This window comes from Drosophila nasuta, unplaced genomic scaffold (assembly GCF_023558535.2).
Source record: "Drosophila nasuta strain 15112-1781.00 unplaced genomic scaffold, ASM2355853v1 ctg7_pilon_split, whole genome shotgun sequence".
NCBI lineage: Eukaryota > Metazoa > Arthropoda > Insecta > Diptera > Drosophilidae > Drosophila > Drosophila nasuta.
In genome coordinates, this window is record NW_026869620.1 from 40,825 (window position 1) to 60,416 (window position 19,592).

Sequence of the window (19,592 nt, forward strand, 5' to 3'; positions counted from 1 at the left end):
TGTCAGCATGTGAAGGAAATATCGTTTATTATAGTTAAATGTCTGCTGCACGTCAACGCCAACAACGCTCCCGGTTGATGACTGACTGAAGCTGCCAGAGCGGGACTGAGCGGCGTTGATAGCTTCCGTGTTTCCGGCTCCGGCTCCTGCTCCTGCTCCTGCTCCAGTTCCAGCTCCAACGGGTAGATAAGGAGGGAAGTGCGGGAGTGGGGGAATAGCTGTATTTGTAGCGTGTGTAAATGTCTCTTCATGGTTTCCATTTGGCTGCACACACACGAAGAGGCGAGGTAAAGGGGTAGCAACTGAGGCACAGCGAACGAGAATTGCTTAACGAACACTTTAAGGTTTTGCCGCAATGTGCGAGCAACAAAAGGATAATAGCAACACCGAATTATAAACCTTAATTGCGTTGGGAACAACAGTCGCAGACTAACGAATTCAACTATTCCAAATGAGTTGGGTATTTAAGTTGAATCTATCAACGCTTCACTGTTCGTCCATTACAGGGTGTCATCAATTCGAGACTGCGCTTCGCGTGTTTTTCTGGGTGCTTGTAATTGTCATCAGGCTGGTCGATTGAATTGACGTTGAAACAGCTTGGCTAACAACGGTTAGCCAGGATTAGGGACAAAGTGGGGGAGGAGAAGGGCAGTCTTGTGGGCTACAAATTGAAAATGGATTTTGAAATAGCAAATGGAATGTGGAAATAATGTGAAGCAAATGAAGACAGGGCGGCGATTACGCCATTGCCGTTGCTGTTGTCGATGCAACTATTGTTGGCTGCAGCCAAGAAGGTCAGTCATAACAACCTGAAGACATTTCCCTTTCGCTGTTTATCCCCGTCCTCTCCCCTCCCCTTTCCTCCTCTCATTCTCGCTTTCAGTTGCTTCCCTCGGTGGCCCTCTTTCATTATGTGCTTCAATGCTTGCGCTTTTCGGTGGCGGCGCGCGAACAAAAAGTATTGCCTGCTTTTGGGCGCATAAATAAATAATTGCACAGCCCAGAGAGCAGTCACTGCTGCCAACTGTTGACCAGTAAAAAAGCTGTTTTTAACGGAAAGAATGGAGAAAAAAGACTAAAAAAAAATAATTAAATAAATCCAATATAAAGCTAAAGACAAATGTATCCAAAAAGCGAAAAAATTTCAAAAAAAAATAACAATTTATTAAGGTTATTTTTGTTTAAAAGATTTCCATCATTTTATCGATATCTTCTTGTTCTTCCTCACTAATATGTCATACGCTTATTAGTGCCTATCATGTGCAGATATTTTACTAACACTTCATAGTCGACGCAACATTTTCCGAATCCTTCGCAATCTGTATCTGTATATTGAAAACAGTATATCTTTTGTTTGAAATTAACACTACTCCTTATGCTGAGAATGCTGTTAGTCATGCTGAGGCCTATCGAATTTCTTAATTTCGATTTAATTAGGTTAACCTGGCCAAAAACCCTTTCTATTTACGCGCTTGACCAGGGCAAACACAATATTTGGATGGCCACAGTTGCCAACTCAAAAAATCTGCGGTTTCCACCAGAATTATTAAAGTGTAGCACCTCAAACCAAAATTTGTTTGTGTCGTTGATGTTGTCCCACATGATCAAATTGATGTTGTTGTATTGGCGTTCAATTTCAGAAATATTCTTACATTCCAGGAATTCCAAAATTTCTGTGATGCTTTTCTTCACCGCGCACCATATGGTGACGGAATACACCACCACATTTTTTGGTTTGTTTGTAAGTGACTATCGTAAAGCTGCCACATTTTCATATTTTGTACTTAAGTGTTAACAACACAAAAACAAGTAAGAATGTAACAGCCGAGTGTGCTCGACTGTGAGATACCCGCTACCCATTTTGAATAAAAGCAAAATATTGCGGTATTTTTTTTTAAATATACCAACAATGCAAAGAATACTAAAATATACCAAATTGTATATTTGGTATATCGATAAAGTACCACATTCAAAATATACCATAGACCGCACAATGTACCAAATTGTCGTCCAAGGCAACTTAGACCCCTAGTAAGTAGACGTTTTCACCCATACAAAAGTATTTCCTTAATAACTTCCATAATTATACCCGCTACCCATAGGGTAGAAGGGTATTATAACTTTGTGCCGGCAGGAAATGTATGTAACAGGTAGAAGGAGGCATCTTCGACCCTATAAAGTATATATATTCTTGATCAGCGTCAACAGCCGAGTCGATCTAGCAATGTCCGTCTGTCTGTCTGTGTGTCTGTCCGTATAAACACCTAGATCTCAGAGACTATAAGAGATAGAGCTATAATTTTCGACAGCATTTGTTATGTTTGCACGCAGATCAAGTATGTTTCAAATTTTTTCCACGCCAACTTCCAACGCTTGTTATTCGATTTTTTGATTTGCGGGGGCGGAAGTGGGCGTGGCAAAAATTTGAAACAAACTTGATCTGCGTGCAAACATAACAAATGCTGTCGAAAATTATAGCTCTATCTCTTTTAGTCTCTGAGATCTAGGTGTTCATACGGACAGACGGACAGATACACAGACAGACAGACGGACATTGCTAGAATGTCTCGGCTATTGATGCTGATCAAGAATATATATATTTTATAGGGTCGAAGATGCCTCCTTCTACCTGTTACATACATTTCCTGCCGTTTGTTTCAGTGTATTTCTTCATCTTTTTTATTTTGAACTTAAGCTAGGTAACAAAAATAGGAGCTGTTGTTCGGCAAGGGACGAGAGAACGTTCCTTAGAAGTTATCCTATAGGCAATAAAGTTGGTGTTTGTTGTTTTGCTTTCTTTAATAGGATTGTGATAACCCACCCGGCTTTTGATTTACTTGTTCTACAGGGTATTATGCGTCGAGTGACGTCGCATCGCGTCGCGACTTTGCCTGTCTTCTGTTTTCTTTGCCTTTGCCTTTTCCCTTCCGTTGGCGATTCGTGTCGAAATTCATGCATGAGCAACCAATATCAATTGTCCCTAAGCTCCAATGTTCCCATTCCCTCCCTTTCCTCTGCTCCTTTCGACTCTCTCTCCAATTTTATCCCCTCCCCGATGCGTTGTTCCCTTTGCCATTCTGCCAGAATGTTGCTGGTTATTGTTGCTACTGTTGCTGTTCAAGCATTAAATTGCTTTATTATGCTTGACGTTATTGTGCCCGCTGTGCAATTTGTTGCTGGTCAGTCGTCTCCACTCCTCCCTCCGGCTCCTCTAAGCCACAATACCCTTGTTGTCGTCCCCGCACTTTCTACACCCACCCGATATTACATTTTCCGTTCGCATGCTTTGTTTGGGCATCGAGAAATGTGAAAGAAAGTAAAAAATGAAAAGCAGAATCAAGTTGAGACACATCAATGCTTTTTGCTTTTCATATTTTGAGCGGCGTGCTCGAACTCGAATTTACTTGCTTCGTTTGATTTGATTTGCGGAACACGCGTCGTATACGTTCAATTCATATTTCATTCAATGTGGCATATCTGATTATAGCAACACACACACACATACACAGAGAGAAAGAATGTGCGAAAAGTAAACATGCACTATAACAATTATTAGCACTTTAAATTCCAAGCAGAGAACTTTGCATAGAAAAGTTTGAAATTAAACTAAAGCTTAATAAAGAAAATCACAAATTGAAATGCAAAATGGTTAACTTCTTATGGAAAAATCGAATCAATTTAATGTTTGCTCTCTGTGTAAGATTCATACTTATTTTCAATGCTCATCGCTTTGTGCGTATCTGTGTTTGCATTCGAATTGTGTTGCCTGCTTTAAGGTGAATAAAAGCCGAAGCAAATCGCCCGCTAATTGAAGGTGTGCAACGCCACGTAAATCACTCAATAAGCGCGCTATATCTCTCTCTCTCTCTCTCTCTCTCTCTCTCTCTCTCTCTCTCTCTCTCTCTCTCTCTCTCTCTCTCTCTCTCTCTCTCTCTCTCTCTCTCTCTCTCTCTCTCTCTCTCTCTCTCTCTCTCTCTCTCTCTCTCTCTCTCTCTCTCTCTCTCTCTCTCTCTCTCTCTCTCTCTCTCTCTCTCTCTCTCTCTCTCTCTCTCTCTCTCTCTCTCTCTCTGTCTCTGCGTTCCTCTGGATTTTGCTGAAGGCGACGCCTAAATACCAAGGTAACTTAATCGACTCCATCGAGTTGTCGCTGATGTTGGTGACTCAAGAGTGAGACTGACAGGCATGCTCCGGTTTTCACTTTTCGTTTTCGTTTTGAAATCGAAAACGAAAAAATTGGTGCTCCCGTTTTCACTTTCACAAGATTTTTTCGAATTGCAAAATGAGAAAATTTGACTTGCCGAAATGAAAAGTAAATGCCTTTTTCTATATTAAATCGGATCTTATTTGCAAAAGGAAAAAAAGTAGTTGACTTATTGGTTTATTGTCGTTCTTTTAAGACCGCCAGAAGATCAATTAGGCTTGTAATTATTTTTAAAACGACTAATTTCTGACCCCACCTCAAATTTGGATATCAAATTTTGCCGTCGGCAACAACAATTTTCGTTTTGGTGAGCGACCGATAAGTCCGACACCATGAGTTATCGCCTAAGCTGCCATACTTTTGATAGAATTAAAAGTTAAAAGTTAAAAATACTTGTATAATCAAACGGATAGCGATAAATTTGTTGAAGTTGGGTAAAATATGTTTTTTAAAAATTAATTTATTTAATTTAATTACTTATGTGTTAAAATTTTATAAAAAAAAATTGTTGGAATAACCGGAATGAAATGCATTAAAAAGGTGGCATCCCCATTTTTTGTGGGAAACAGCTGATTGCCGTTCAACTGATTTTTTTAAAGAAAGTATCAAATCTTTCTTTGCAAAAAAGACAAAAGGCAAATATATTTTATTTAGGGGAACCATAAATAAACAATGCAGAATAAAAATATCCTTATGTGAGCTCAATCCACGCACGAAATTGGACATACAAAAGACATTTTTTCGAGTTGTTTACTTTTAACCAAAACACAAGTCAGCTGTTTTAGCAGTAAAAAATGAAACGTTCCGATAGCAAAACGATGACCAAAAACGAGTGAAAACCGGAGCACCTAAAAACGAAAATCTCGGTTTTGGTTTCAAAACGAAAACGAAAAGTGAAAACCGGAGCATGCCTGATTGTCTCCGGCTGGGAATGGCATTGGGGATATAGCGAGTGTAGAATGTGAGAATAATGCCTATATATCTTACGATTTGCACTCGCAAATGCAATGGCATTAGTGGTATTTTGCTTTCCTTCCTCCTTTCCTCCATCACTCCATCTGCTTTGCGGGTGTTGCAGCTACTGAATGTGTTCGCCCGCTGGGTTGGTGGGAACGTGATGTTGTAGTTTTTTTGCCAGCCATTCATTTGTTCGGCGACTTGTATGCTTATTCCCAAGTAAACAACATAAATTTCTGTTAAGGTCAACAGACAGCAGCACGTTGTTGTTGTTGCTGTTGCTGTTGTGTTCTTGCAGTTGCCACTGCCTCTTTGCCAAAACTAACTTCAACTCTCAAAAATCGAAGAGTATTCTTTCAACTCCGAGACGAGGCACTAGATAAACTCTCGAACTTTAATTCTGATGAGCTCCTTTAAATAACTAAAAAATACATATGTGTATATTTTATGTTCTTATCTGCTGCCTGGACACACTGCAAACCTTTATTTTAATATCTTGGCCACAACTTTCAGCATAATAATAAACTCTAAAGTTATGTAATCAACTATTTTTATAGTCACAACGTTTTAGGACAGACTAAGAGAGCAATATACTATAATTGCATGACTGTTTACATATCAATTTACATTTTAAAGTTGAAGTTTTAAAACTTTTTAAAGTATTCTAAACAAATTTAGTAACTGCATGAAATGTATGAAAATGGTTAGCTTTTAAATTTATTTTGAATAATAGAATATTTCTTTTTAGCTTCACTTTTAAGATATAATGTTGAGCAAATCATATTATTATAAATATATTTATTATGACGTAAGCATATTTTCATTGATTTTTAAGATCAGTATTTCCAAGTCGAACATTTTCATTTCCCCTTTGAGTTCACATTCTAATTATTTTCATAATTATTTCAAGCAATTGAAATTAGTGTCAGTGTTGTTTGAGCAAAATATTGCCATGCCTGTGTGAATAAAATTCCAGCTTATTTTATGGCAAAACGGTAAAAAATTATCGTCATATAAGAGTAGAATTACTTGTGCCACGTGTGAACATCCTTTCTAGCAATTGTTCTCGATGTTGTTGTTGTTGTTGCTGTTGTTATTGCAACGGTTTTCGCCCTCTGTGGCAATATATCACTTCTGTGCGCATCTGTTGCTCTGTTCCGCAGTTTGAAATTCGCAGTCTCAAAACGCTGTAGTACTCGTTGCTCATTGCTAAATTATATTATGAATTATCAAATTGCTATAACAAGTTTAAAGTTTAAATATAAACAGCTGGATAACTTTCTGTCAATCTATTAATGTTTTCAAATAACATCGAAGGCAAAAAGATCCTCCATTTAGAAAAAAACACCAAAATGAACACTAATCAGGTTTACTTGATTTAAATTTAATCAACTAAATTTTTCAAATGTTTCAAAATATAAATCTATTTTTTTTCAACACTTTGCTATCAGATCTAAACGTTGCTTACAAAACAAAGATTAGATTGAATTGAGCTATAAGTGCTGGAGTGGCATTGGCCTCGTATTTCCCGCTCATAGGAATAGCGAACTATTATTATTATTACACTACTTTCCCTTCAGTACTGCTAACTGTGTTTTAGTAGCAGACAACACAGCGGTTGTCCACCGTTTTGCCTAATATGCGGTACTGAGATTCTACCAGATTCAAGTATCATGTCAGTCACAGGGACATTTAAATTTCCCTCGCCTGTGCTGGGGGGAATTTGTACTTGACGTGTTTACCAGACAGTCTGGTGTCCAGGTCATCCGGAAAATACTGCGTTTAGATTCTAATGCGTAGTTATCATGATAATGATGATTTTCTACATTAAACTCTTCGGATGTATACAACTACTGTCTACATTGTACTATAGAAGGCGACTGGTTCCGTACTATACACTTGCCAAATGACGTCTCAACAATTTTTCATTTAGAATCGTGCCTTCAGCTTAGCATCGATCATCGCAGTTACATTGGTGTGCGGAAAACAAGTCCTCCTAGCCAGGGTTGTCGCCTCTATAATCTTTGCCGTTGCGCCAGATCAGGAATAACGACAATGGTGAATGAGGTAGCTCTGGTACTAGCTGACATGATACCGGTCAACATTGAGGTGCATTAAGAAGGAAAAAGGAGAAGGGGAAAGAAGGGAAGATTCGCCATTACCATACGGAATAAACGCACACTCACACTTCGCCGTCACCTAGCTGCTTATTTCCATTTTCTGCTGCTGTTGCAGAAGCAAGCGTGTGCCATGTGTGTCCCTTTATTGGTTCATGGTTCATTAACCAGCAAGCCAAGAGTAACCAAGCGCGAGTATTTTGGACACACCAATTCTTTTTGCGGTCAGAGTAACAAGTGCCAGCTTTAAAGCCATCATCTGCGGCTTCCAGGTTCCTTTTGAACCTGTTGCGAAAAACACACGTGCATGAAAATCGTCCCTAACCTAACTATCGTTGCTGAGCTGCAGGTCTACTCAGTCCTCACTACGCAGTACATGGCACTGAGTATTTAGTATTGCCGTCGCAAGTATCGAGTATTGAGTAACAAATAACGAGCTGCAAAACACTCTTACGTTCCTGTGTGTGTTCTCAGCTGTGCTTGTGCGTGTGTGCGTGTGTCCGCGAGTGCCCGTAGAGTGCTTTTCACGCACACGCCTACAAACACAAATACACAATCCTTTTATACATATGAATGTATGTGTTGAGTAGCCACTGACACACAGGGCAGCTGCGTTGTCTATGAAGAGCAAAACAAATATCATAAAAATCAGAAACGAGCACACGTCACACACAAGTCAAACAATAAAACAATAGCAACCACACAGTTACCTGTTCATGTTCATCTCATGCTTTTCTTTTTTACCGCTCTTCATCCATCCACCCTCCCTTCCCCTTTGCCCACATACAATTCGGTAATAGTCGGCGGTGCAAATAATGCACGCAATAAATAACAACAAAATCTCCCGAATTGAAACTTGGCATCATTCTTGTGCCAAGCCGCAATCGTAAATACTCTTTTTTTTTCGTTAAAAAGCTGAATGCTTTTTTTGTTGTCTCACTTTGGTGCCATCGATTCTCTTTTCCTCGAAAGCGTTGCTCAATCTTCCAATTGTCTTCCAATTATTTCCCTTTTCAACACAATGCAATTTCGCCTTCACTTCAAATTGCAGAGCTATGCTTTTAATGCAATTTGGCAATTTAAGTATTTCCTTACACTAAATTTAAACTCTTGGATAATTACTTTTTTTAGTAGTACTTTATTATTTGTTTATCAATGCACACTTTAAGCAAATGAAGTTTTTAAAATGTCTTTAATAAAGTTAGGAAAGAACTTGGATGCGACATACATAACTCGTTGATTTCCATGGTACACACGAAGTGTCCGTTGAAGCTGAAACCAAACTAAAAACTTGAGACTAACGCAAAGTGTGAGTGTGTTTTTCCCCTCTCTGTGTGCGTTTGTGTGTGTGTGTGCTAGAAGAGCATGCTGTGAATCTGATTACACGTAAAGTGCCATGGAAAAAATTCGATCACGTAAATTGAGTTTACACTTTACTGAGCAGAAGCAGGAGCCAGAAGCACAAGCGATTGAAGCAAGGAGCACGAAGGGAGCAGCCGCCACCAAATAGCAAACAGCAAACAAAACATTTGCGGCAGCACGTGCATCAAAAAGTATTTACTGTGTTCTTATTTACTTAGTGTCCCAAAGAGGCAAAGAGCAAGGTTGAAATGTTAAACGAAGTGAGGTTAGGATCTTCATGGCCGGCACATGAATCTTTGCTATGCAGCTGCACCACTCCATTCCCAAGTATCAAATAAATGTATTTGCAAGGTTTTTCGATAAATTGTTGCTTGATCGTTGCGAATTGTCACGCAATTCGGATGCTCTAGCTTTAACAATCGGTATGAGCAGGAAAAGAAAGGAGCAAACTTCTCCCTTACAAATCTCCCTCGATCAAAAAGAAATACCGCATGAAAATATTATTCAATGTCATTTAATGTCTCTGTCAATATGCTGAAAAGTTGCTTCTTACAGTGTGTTAGTGTTGTGTGTGTTCACAAAAGACAAACGCATTTTTTGTTTTAGTTTCTACCGCATTTTGCAGTAGTTGTCGTTGTTGTTGTCGCTGTGTTTTTGAGAGACGGAGAGAACGACGTAGATGGGCTCATTCTAAGCGATGAGCTTACCCAGCGATGCGACGAGCTTGATTAGCTGATTGCGCTTGGCCTTGACGACATCCTGGGGCAGCGGCTGGACCCCATCGAGGCTGTCATAGCGATTCACATAGTCGGTCAGCTGATCGACCATGCAAATGACATGAATGCCGCAATCGTAGTCGTTGGTCTGCTGCAAGCAGCGCTGGCAGCGGAAGCGCGCGTGCTGCATCTCCAGCACATCCTTGATGTTGTTGGACAGCTCCAGCGACTCACTTGAATTGTTGCCTCCATACGAGTCAAAGTGATAGAAGGCCTTGTCGGGTCGCGAGGCAACCAAGAGCGTAAAGTGCGCCGTATTACGATCCCGAGTGCGCACCCCATTCAAGGCCATGAATATGAAGGACTTGCGCGTCGCCTTGTACTGGGCAACGAGCAGCGAGTGCAGCTCCTTGTCGTCCATGTACAGCATGCACTGCGACATCTCGGGCGTGAGGAAGAGAAAGTCATCGTTGGTCTTGTACTTGATCTCCTCCATGTAGGCGAAATAGAAGTTCACAATCGCCTCGTTGATCCAGTGCGGACCATGCAGCAGCTGCACATCGCTCATGCGCAGCGAGTTGCGGCTCAGTGCTGCCAATATCGGATCAGCGCGAGATGCGCGCGGCTTCCTCATGTTCGCATTGACGTTGAGGCTGCTGTTGCTGTTGCTCGAGCACGCGTTCTTGTCGCTTCCTTCGATATAGTTGTCGCCGTCATCATCGCTGATATTGTTGTTCTTCTCGTTGCTGTTGCTTTTAATGTTGTTTTCGTCTTTCTCGTTCTCGTTCTTGTTGTCGTTGTCGTTGTCGCTACACTTCATTCCACCATCACCCATGGCTTGCTTATCCATCTGGCTGTGGCCAGGCTTCTTCTTGCCATTGCACTCCGAAGCTTGCAACGACCTCTCCTTGCCCACAGAGACAGCAACTGGCACGCCAACTGGGGCAATGGTGGCATTCTTAGCTTGTTGCATGCGACGCTCGGCGCGCTTCTTTTGTCGTACGTTTCGTGGCATCTTTATGCTTGTTCGCTTTGTATTGCTCCTTTTCCGATGATCGCTAAATGGCTTTAAATTTTGGGACTACAATTAATTTGACAGCAGCTCGGTAAATGCACGCGATGCCAAACTTACACAAAATTATACAGTATTTTTTGTTATGTTGAATGAAAGCGAAAAAATACAATACGAATTTCAAATTACAAATGAATCCCAAGCCGACTTGCGACACACAAATTCAATGGCAATGCGACGTTAGAAACTTAAATGTTTAATCTAAGTACGCACAACGTTGCCACATCGTCGAAGATGCTAAACTTTTGGCGGTGACAGCTTATCGATGAGCCTGTGCTAACTTTTTGTCGATTAATTCAAATGGGTTATTAAAACATATCATTAGTGTATCTATTTTCATAATATATCTAGCGTTTTTTAAATTGTCAAATGAAGAAGAAATTGTAAAATAGCGGCTAGCGGCTTTTAGTATTTTAACTCCGGCAACTTAATATATTTTTTTTAAGTTTTGCGATGCCTCACTTTAATACTTTGTTTAATTTTTCTCTCATTGAAGTGCCAAAAAACATCGATAGTGGCCTATCGACAGCATTTATTTTTATAATTTATAATTATTAAATATATATAATAGATACCAAACTTTAAATGAATAAAAATGAAATAGTCCCAGACAACGGAGAAATTAATTAAATTTCATTTTAACATTTGTGTTTTTATTATATATTTATTTCAATTTTATATTATAATAATTATGTTAATATTATAATAATAAAATAAAAATAATATTAAATTTGTTTTTTTTTTTTTACCCCTTTTTACTTTTTTTATGCTAAAATAAAAATTATATTTGTTCGATTTAGTATTTATAGTGATTAATTTTTGTATTTCATTTATTTATATATTATAATATAGTAATAATATAAAATTACAAACCTAAATTTAGAGTAGAGTAGCGATGGCTACATATGCAAGTCTCTGACGTCTGATTAATCTATGAAGTAGGTACAAAATAAATTACAAATTAAAGCTTTAATCTTTCAACTGTCCTTATATATCTAATATGTACATAGATAAATATTATTATATTTATTTCTTATAATTATCGTATTATTTTATATTACTAGTTGTGCAACAAATATTTGAAGATTACATTTTCCATTTAAGGCATGGCTAAACATTTTTTTGTTTGCCTGCTGGGTCACTTGAAACTATACTAGATGCTAATGCTTGTGCGTCAACGTCAAAATATACAAAAAATTATATGGATGATTTTAATTCAAACGCTAATTTTACGTTTGAACATTGAACAAAATGTGGTGATCTGGCAACATCCTGTTAGTTAAATGTACATATCAAATTTATTCATCGTCGATCAACACTTTATTTTATTTTATCGAAAAACCGATAGCTGCCAAAGCGAAAGTATAGAATCTAGTTTTAACGACTTTTTACATACACAATACAAAGAAATGAATGTGATTGAATGTGGCTTACGATTAGTTTGAACAAAATACGCTTTTATTGTCTGCAATAATAACATGAGCTGTCAACAATTGTAGCTCTATCTCATAGTCTCAGATATTCAATTGTACGTTTGGACGGACGTAGAGAGTCTCTACCCTTGTACTTTACAGCACTGAAATTGAGTATTCAGTTATCTGATATGAATAAAAAATATTGTTCATCTCTAGTTGATGACATAAAATTAACTTTCGACCATCTCTAATTGTCATCTTCCTTTTCTCATTTTCGAACGCCAACGTGACATTAAAATTAAACTATATTTATCAATAACGATGCGTAAACGTGACATTATTCGCCTTTGGAATCAGGTTGTGGACCAAACGGGCATCGACAAATACACGGACAGACAGTGGCAGGAAATTTACGAAGAATTCCTGAATTCCATGTACGATAACAATGAACCCTATATAAGTGTTCAAAGTGTGAGTCTCTAAATTGTAATTGTGTAAATAAACGATAAAAATTGAAATATTTCTGCAGGTGGAAAAGTTAGTGGATGAGCTTGAGGAGAATATGGAAATTTCAAAAAGTTTGAATACAAGCTCCGATATAGATGATGAACCGCTGTCGGCATTAAAAAAATCGTCTGAAAGATAAAATCAAAGTGGAACCAATAATTCCGTTAAGAAGATCCACGCGACGATGTGTGGTTGACAATAATAATTTTAATCAGCAGTTGGCGGATATTAAATTTAAATCGAAGCAGCGGCAGATGCATTTGAAAACAGAGATGGCAAAGCACAAGGATAATGTACGTAAATTATTGAATTATTAAGTAAAGAATATATAGAAGACCTACGAGTTTCTTAGATTATCGCTAAAACATAATGAATTGAAAATCGCAGAGATATTCAAATCGACTGTGCTTATGATTCTAAAGCCTTTACTAAAACTTATGTGCTATAGAAGTTCAAAGAAGCTTCAAAGCTCTTCAATTTTGTTGTCATTTGTTTGTTCTTAACTAATGATTTTCCCCGTTTCAGGGCGATCTTTTAATGTTAGGCACGAGCCCCAAACAGGAAAAGGCTCAAACAAAAAAAATCAACAAACAATAACGCAACTAAAAATAAGCGAATAAACTCTGTAAACTTGACAGAACAAAACGAAGCAACTGCAAAACGAATGCGCACACAAACTAAGCTCACAATTGAAAAAGGGGACCATAAGATTGATAAAAATGAGAAACAACAAGTGCCTGGCAAATCTAATTTAGACAAATTAAAGTCTAAGCCGCCTCGAATTAGGCGAGCGAAATCAGTTGAGTGCATAGCAAATCAGTTTTTTTTGTTACCACAGATAATGGCACCGACTGCTCACATGCCACCCTCAGCCAACAATACTTCAAGCACAGAAGAAGCTGTAACTCTAGAAGTTGTTGAAGCGGAAGATCTCAGTAGTCTAATGATAGTGACAGAGAAAGACAGCGAAAAAAAAGAACCTGTTAATGTTGACAAAAATGCTGACCAAGAAAATGTTGATTTCAATCAATTGGAGGCAGCTACAAACAGCTTAGCAACGAACTTTAATTTATTAGAACAGAATACAATGTTAGACGATGAGCTTAACTTAACACAGGAATCCATAGAAATATTGCAGAATAATATCCACTCAATGGAAATAAGTCGAACGATGCTACAAAATGATCTATATTTGTCCTCGGAGACAGGATCAGAAAATGCATCGATAGAACATGATCCCAACTTGACAAACTTAGCAGATAATATTGCTTTGGTCGAGCAAGACAATCTTAAAACGACAATACAACAGAATAAGAATAATGACAAAACTCCCTTAGAGCAGGACGCGTTATTGCAAGATGAGCTTAATTTCGAAATCGACTCGGACGATGTCCTTTTATTGAGCTCTTCCTGGGATGGCGGCATGGACGACAATGATGAGCGAAATTCAATTGTGAATGAAATGGATAGGAATGAATCAGATATTGCTGCTTCAATTGTTGACTCTATGAGTCCATTGACAGCACTTACTACGGCTGCTGTCAGTCCAGAAGCTACAGCTCATCCTGCAACTAATGCTGTAGAAACCAACATATCACTTAATGACTTGCGCAGCTTTCGTATTCCCAAGAAAACGAATAATCCAAAGTTGCAGCTTGAGACGCTGCAGGAACCACATAATCAGGCGTTGGTGAATGGAGAGCAGCAACAACGAGAGTCCGAGGAAGCGAGGCAACAGCCTGCTAACAACATCGAGCACAAGCAGCAACATCGAGTCGTTAATGGCAGACAGCAACAAAAAGAGTCTTTAGTAAATGACAATCGCCAGCTGCCCAGATGCAATGCTCAGAAAGAACCGTTCTTCAATGGCAATCCACACCAGCCCACGATAGCTAATTTGCAGCGGCAAAAGCCTCTGAAGCCAGAAACACAGATATGCAGGCCGATACGAGCAGCAGTTCCGGATGCAGTTCCCATCTTTGTACCACCTTATCAAAGGTCTGAGCAGCCAGCAGCGTCAAGCAGCGTGTCCAGCACTTTTACCATCTACAGGGGCATGGGACGCAACAGCGCCGCGTTTGACATCAAATGCTGGAAATATTTGGATGGTTCCTGCGCCAATCCCAACTGCAATCATCAACTCAGCGAGATTGGTGATGTCAGGCGTCGTCTGAACTCCATGACCAATAAACAACTTATTGACTGCTATAACTTCATATTGCGCCATAGGCTTCTATTTCAAAAGTATTTCGCTTTGTTTGCCACAATCTTTGGCAGTCGTCAGTTGCGCAACTATATGCTCAGGATGATTAACGATTGTTGTTTGTATATGGAGTTGTGTGCACCATTTATAGTCGATATCTACGAAACGCTGTTACGCTTTCATATGTCATCACAGGTGACTGTCGCTCACCTAATGAAATATCTGTGGCAACCAAATGAATTGCTGCAATATCCGCTGTTAATCAACGAGTTGCTCAAAATATTGGCCATTGAATATTGGCACAATTATATGCCGCAATTGGAGGAACTCTTTAATACCCGTGCATTTCCTATTCCTCTGGAGTTCGGCAGTCGAATTGCCGAGCTTGCTGTGACCCAGAAAAATGAAATGCTCAAGAATAATGTATGTCAGCTGGTTCTTTTTACTCCTATAGAGGGCTCGTACTCGACTGTGACAACGGTTGCTCAAATCTTATACAACGATTGCGCAGATCAGCCAAATGCGCAACTGCAATTGCTGCTGCTTGCAATCCTGCGGTTTCAGTCATCTCATCAATAGCAGCAACAAATTCATTCGCAACAGCATCAATATCCCCAACAACAACAACAGCAACATTATTCGCCGTATTCCATTGAGCATCAACGTTTTCGTGATAATCAACAGCAACATCAATATTTTCGAGATCGGCAACAGCGACCGCAACATTCTCGTGATCAGCAGCAGCAACACTTTAAGCGTCACCAAGAGCTTCGGCCACGCACCAAGAGCTGGGTGGACAAACCCTAACCCAGCAGTTACGATCTTTCGTTTTAAAGCTATCTGTTTTCATCAATTTAATCACACACAAATAAAACGATATATTTCTTTCCAGAACATTTTTGTTGTACATTTATTTAAATTACTTATATGATTACTAATTAATTGCGCTTTTTGCCACGATTCCAATTCTTTTTGGCACCGCCAGAGTTACCAATAGATTGATAACACTATTGGTGTAGATGCTTTCTTTTGGTGGTGTAAATCAAAACGCTCAGTTGTTTTTTATTCCTTTCATTCTTTTTTTATTTCGACATCTGTTCTGTTCCTGTGTTAACACTCGACTGACTAGTCGAACCAAACGTCACTTCGCAAATTTGTCTTCTCTTCTTTGTCGTTTTTTATATAACGGTCGTTCCGATTGTGTCCAGTCGGATCGTGCCTCTTTTGGTTTGTCGTAGACTCTACATCTCTACGAATAGGGTAGAGAAGGTAACTCCAGCGCCCCCCTTGCTCTTATAGTTGTTATTCCCACCCTTGCCCATGGGTTTCATGCGCTTGCGCGCACCCGTAAACTGTTCCGAATACGTTGTGCTTCCGCCACACGCTCCTGCAGAGCCATCACCTCATCCTCCTCGCATTTGTACAGAGGCAACTGTTTGCCCAGCAAATGTTCGATACGCTGATACAATTCAATGTCATACTGACTGACCATAGTGATGGCTTGCCCGGAACGTCCGGCACGCGCTGTGCGTTCCACACGATGTATGTAATCCTTACTGTGCGTGGGTATATCAAAGTTAACCACCACATCCACATGGGGAATGTCAAGACCACGTGAGGCAACATCGGTGGATATCAAAATCGAACGATTTTTCGCCTTAAATTTGTTGAGCGCTGCCAAGCGTTTGTTCTGCGACATCTGTCCATGCAACGGAATCGCAGCTAAGCCCAGAGCTCGCAACATCAAGGCAGTCTTCACAGTGTTGTTGCAAGTGCTGCAGAAGATCATGAAACTGTTGCCAGCCAGCTCGTTGAGGATATGCACCAGATAGACGTCTTTGTATTTTACAGGTATAAATAGATAATATTGCTGTAGCTGATCGACAGTTTGATATTTGTTGGAGACTTAATGCCAATGCTGCTGCCTTAAAGTCAAAGAACAAAAACATGCACTTTAACATGTCACAAATATTTACGCCTTACATTCGAAAGAAGGTAGGGAACTCAGAGGTAGTGACGAATAAAGAAATAATACATTTCATATTTACGTTTTACAAACATAAAATCAAAAAGGTTTTAACATCATTGTGTTGGATTATTCCTAGTACTAAATATAATATAATTGAAACTCACCCAACGCCTCAAATTGTTCACCAATTTGGAATGCGAGTTCACGTGGTGGCGTTAAGACCAGTGCGAAATAACGTTGCGGATTCTCTAGTAATGCATGCAAAATAGGCAGCGCAAAGGCGCCGGTTTTACCCGATCCTGTTTCTACCAAACCAATTACATCCTTGCCCTGTATGGCAATTGGTATCGCTTCCTTTTGAATTTTTGAAGGCGCCTTCCACATTATCTCATCACAAGCCTTGCACAGTGTTTCATTGAGACCCTAAGCGCATTAAAAACTTTGTGGTTAGCATTTGCAGTTTGCTTGGTATTAACTTAAGTAACTTACAAGATCTTTCCACGTTAGCGCTTTGTCGCCATTTTCAATTTTATCCTCATCGGCCGCGGACGCATCGTCATCAGACTCATTTTCAGTTTCTTTATCGTCGCCGTCGTCTTCCTCATCCTCTTCCCCGGCATCTGTGCTTTTTTGGCTCTTCGTCAGCACTGAGATCTTCATCGCTTGTTTGCAATTGCGCTTGCTCGTCTTCTGAAGTTTCCGACATTTTGTTACATATTCTTCCAGTTGCCACACGTGTTCGGAGAGAGAAGAACGTGCTTGTTGGTGTGTGACAGACATCGTCAAGGGTGGCAAATTTCGACACTCAACTCACACCCATAAATTTTTGAGTGCCGGTCAGACATCGTCACGGGTGGCAAATTTCGACACTCGACTCACACCCGTACTTTTAAGAGTGCGAGTGCTACTCGTGCACTTGCCTATTCGGCACCCGATCATTTTAGGCACTCGGCTTGTACACACTTGTGTCTTGCCGGTGGTTGTTCTTCGTGCAACCGATCATTTTAGACAAAATGGCTTGAGTCTTATGAGTATCTGTTCAAATTCTGAAAAACACCCAAGTGTCTTGCTCAGACACCCAAGTGTTTTGCTCAGACACTTAAGTGTTTGATCAGACACTCGGGTGTCTGAGCAAATACTCGGGTGTTTTTCCCCCACCCCTATTGATGCTTGTGTGTCGCGGCTCGCGGGTAGATTTCATATGAAAAGTTATATGACTTTTGACTTCTTTGAATGATTTTTGGGTGTTTTTTTACTTTGACAAATGGTCAAATAAAATATCAGGTGGTTTTTCCTCAAATTTATGGAAATTGCACAAATTTGCAAAATACCCTTTTGTTTATATAGGCATTTACAATAGTGTTATAAACTGGTAATAAAATTTCTGATTTTCCGGTTATTGATGAATATAAAAAACCCAAGAATTCATAAAACAGGTAAAATTTCTCTATATAAAACCCGGATTTTCCAAAATATATTTCCTTATCAATATATAAAAATTCTTAATTAAATTATTATTTAATCTTTAAATTAAATTAAATTTTTATTAATTATATATGACATCAAATAAATACACTACACAAAGCCAAAAAATAGTTTTCGAATTTAAATTTTCAAGAAATAAAATGAGTGCAAGAACAGCGCTCCAGCAATAACAAGAACAATACAAAAAGCCGACGGCATTTCTTGCATCTCAATATATGTACATACATACAAACATACATATGTATGTACATACATACAATCGAGCCGGTCCACTCATATTTTTTACCAAGTGTATCGGATAAACTTACCCATAACCACCGGCACCGGCTTTACCCGAGTGCATAGAATCACCGATCGCAAATTGCCGAGTATGCCTCGGCACTTGCACAATAAGTGTCGGGCCTTTCTTGATACTCACACTCATGAGTATAAGCCTTTCGATACACTTATTGCTCATGAGTATAAGCCTTTCGATACACTTATTGCTCATGAGTATAAGCCTCATGAGTGTGTGTATTTTTGGCTACTCACACTTATGAGTGCAAGTATACCGAAAAGGCACATGAGTAACCGGTGCACCGATTGAGTGTGTATACCCGTGCCGTTCTCTGGTAGAGACAGACATGCTAAGTTGCTATATTGTCTTTGGGTCGGATATGCCACATTTTGTCTGTTACATACATATAAGTTAAGACAAACAAACGGTCTGAGTGCGCTGACCGAAACGACACTGGCCAAATATCTGAATAAGCATTTGACCGGATGTCGTTGCATAGCCGGCAACCACGACATATTTGCGTGGCCGCTATGAAACGATCTCGTAACCATAAGTTGCGGGATTGTTTTGTTTGATTTTATGTATTAGTTCATTTCTTTATTCGAACAGAGGCACATCGGCCCTGTAATAAACAGTAATAAGAAATACTCCGCCTTTCATTTTCAAGTTCTTGGATTTCAGGTGTTATCAATTTAATCAAACTCTTGGTTAAAGTAAAACAATTTAATTGATTTAAATAATTTATACATAACTTGCAGGCACAAAATTAATTAATCTTTTGTATGTCAAATTTCGTGCGTGGATTGAACTCACATAAGGATATTTTCATCCTGCATTGTTTATTTATGCTTCCCCTGAATAAAATATATTTGCCTTTTGTCTTTTGTCAAATAAAGATTTAAAACTTTCTTTAAAAAAATCAATTGAACGGCAATCAGTTGTTTCTCATAAAAAAGGGAATGCCACCGGCTATTCCAACAATTTTTTTTTATAAAATTTTAACACATAAGTAATTAAGTTAAATAAATTAATTTTTAAAAAACATATTTTACCCAACTTCAACAAATTTATCGCTATCCATTTGATTATACAAGTATTTTTAACTTTTAACTTTTAATTCTATCAAAAGTATGGCAGCTTAGGCGATAACTCATGGTGTCGGACTTATCGGTCGCTCACCAAAACGAAAATTGTTGTTGCCGACGGCAAAATTTGATATCCAAATTTGAGGTGGGGTCAGAAATTACTCGTTTTAAAAATAATTACTAGCCTAATTGATCTTCTAGAGATCTTAAAAGAACGACAATAAAC

The 19,592-nt window shown here is 39.0% G+C and overlaps 3 protein-coding genes across 4 annotated transcripts; 1 reads left to right on the forward strand and 2 right to left on the reverse strand.

Annotated features, from left to right (window-relative positions):
* Positions 1–9,137: 9,137 nt before the first annotated feature.
* On the reverse strand, positions 9,138–10,601 carry LOC132798087 (sentrin-specific protease 8-like). 2 transcript variants are annotated; one of them, XM_060809810.1, is made up of 2 exons: positions 10,486–10,601; positions 9,138–10,419 (listed from the first exon to the last, which is right to left on the reverse strand). In XM_060809810.1, exon 2 carries the CDS (start codon positions 10,366–10,368, stop codon positions 9,328–9,330), a length of 1,041 nt encoding a protein of 346 aa, XP_060665793.1. In that variant the 5' UTR covers positions 10,369–10,419; positions 10,486–10,601; the 3' UTR covers positions 9,138–9,327. The 2 variants fall into 2 exon arrangements, with proteins under 2 accessions (XP_060665793.1, XP_060665792.1); XM_060809809.1 differs by having other exon boundaries at positions 9,138–10,434; positions 10,486–10,593.
* Positions 10,602–12,064: 1,463 nt separating this feature from the next.
* On the forward strand, positions 12,065–15,432 carry LOC132798088 (protein deadlock-like). Its single transcript, XM_060809811.1, has 3 exons — positions 12,065–12,311; positions 12,370–12,640; positions 12,873–15,432. The coding sequence occupies exon 3, from the start codon at positions 13,012–13,014 to the stop codon at positions 15,127–15,129; it is 2,118 nt and encodes a 705-aa protein (XP_060665794.1). The 5' UTR covers positions 12,065–12,311; positions 12,370–12,640; positions 12,873–13,011; the 3' UTR covers positions 15,130–15,432.
* A 445-nt stretch (positions 15,433–15,877) lies between these two features.
* Positions 15,878–17,179, reverse strand: LOC132798085 (ATP-dependent RNA helicase DDX47-like). The gene is made up of 3 exons (XM_060809807.1): positions 17,009–17,179; positions 16,684–16,942; positions 15,878–16,455 (listed from the first exon to the last, which is right to left on the reverse strand). Exons 1-3 carry the CDS (start codon positions 17,177–17,179, stop codon positions 15,878–15,880), a joined length of 1,008 nt encoding a protein of 335 aa, XP_060665790.1.
* Between the last annotated feature and the right edge of the window lie 2,413 nt (positions 17,180–19,592).

Coding starts and splice junctions, on each gene's coding strand:
- LOC132798087 (XM_060809810.1), bottom strand. CDS start 10,368: ATGCCACGAAACGTACGACAAAAGAAGCGCGCCGAGCGTCGCATGCAA.
- LOC132798085 (XM_060809807.1), bottom strand. CDS start 17,179: ATGAAGATCTCAGTGCTGACGAAGAGCCAAAAAAGCACAGATGCCGGG. Junction 16,943..17,008: donor CGCTAACGTGGAAAGATCTT/GTAAGTTACTTA, acceptor TAATGCGCTTAG/GGTCTCAATGAAACACTGTG. Junction 16,456..16,683: donor TGAACAATTTGAGGCGTTGG/GTGAGTTTCAAT, acceptor ATTGGCATTAAG/TCTCCAACAAATATCAAACT.
- LOC132798088 (XM_060809811.1), top strand. CDS start 13,012: ATGCGCACACAAACTAAGCTCACAATTGAAAAAGGGGACCATAAGATT.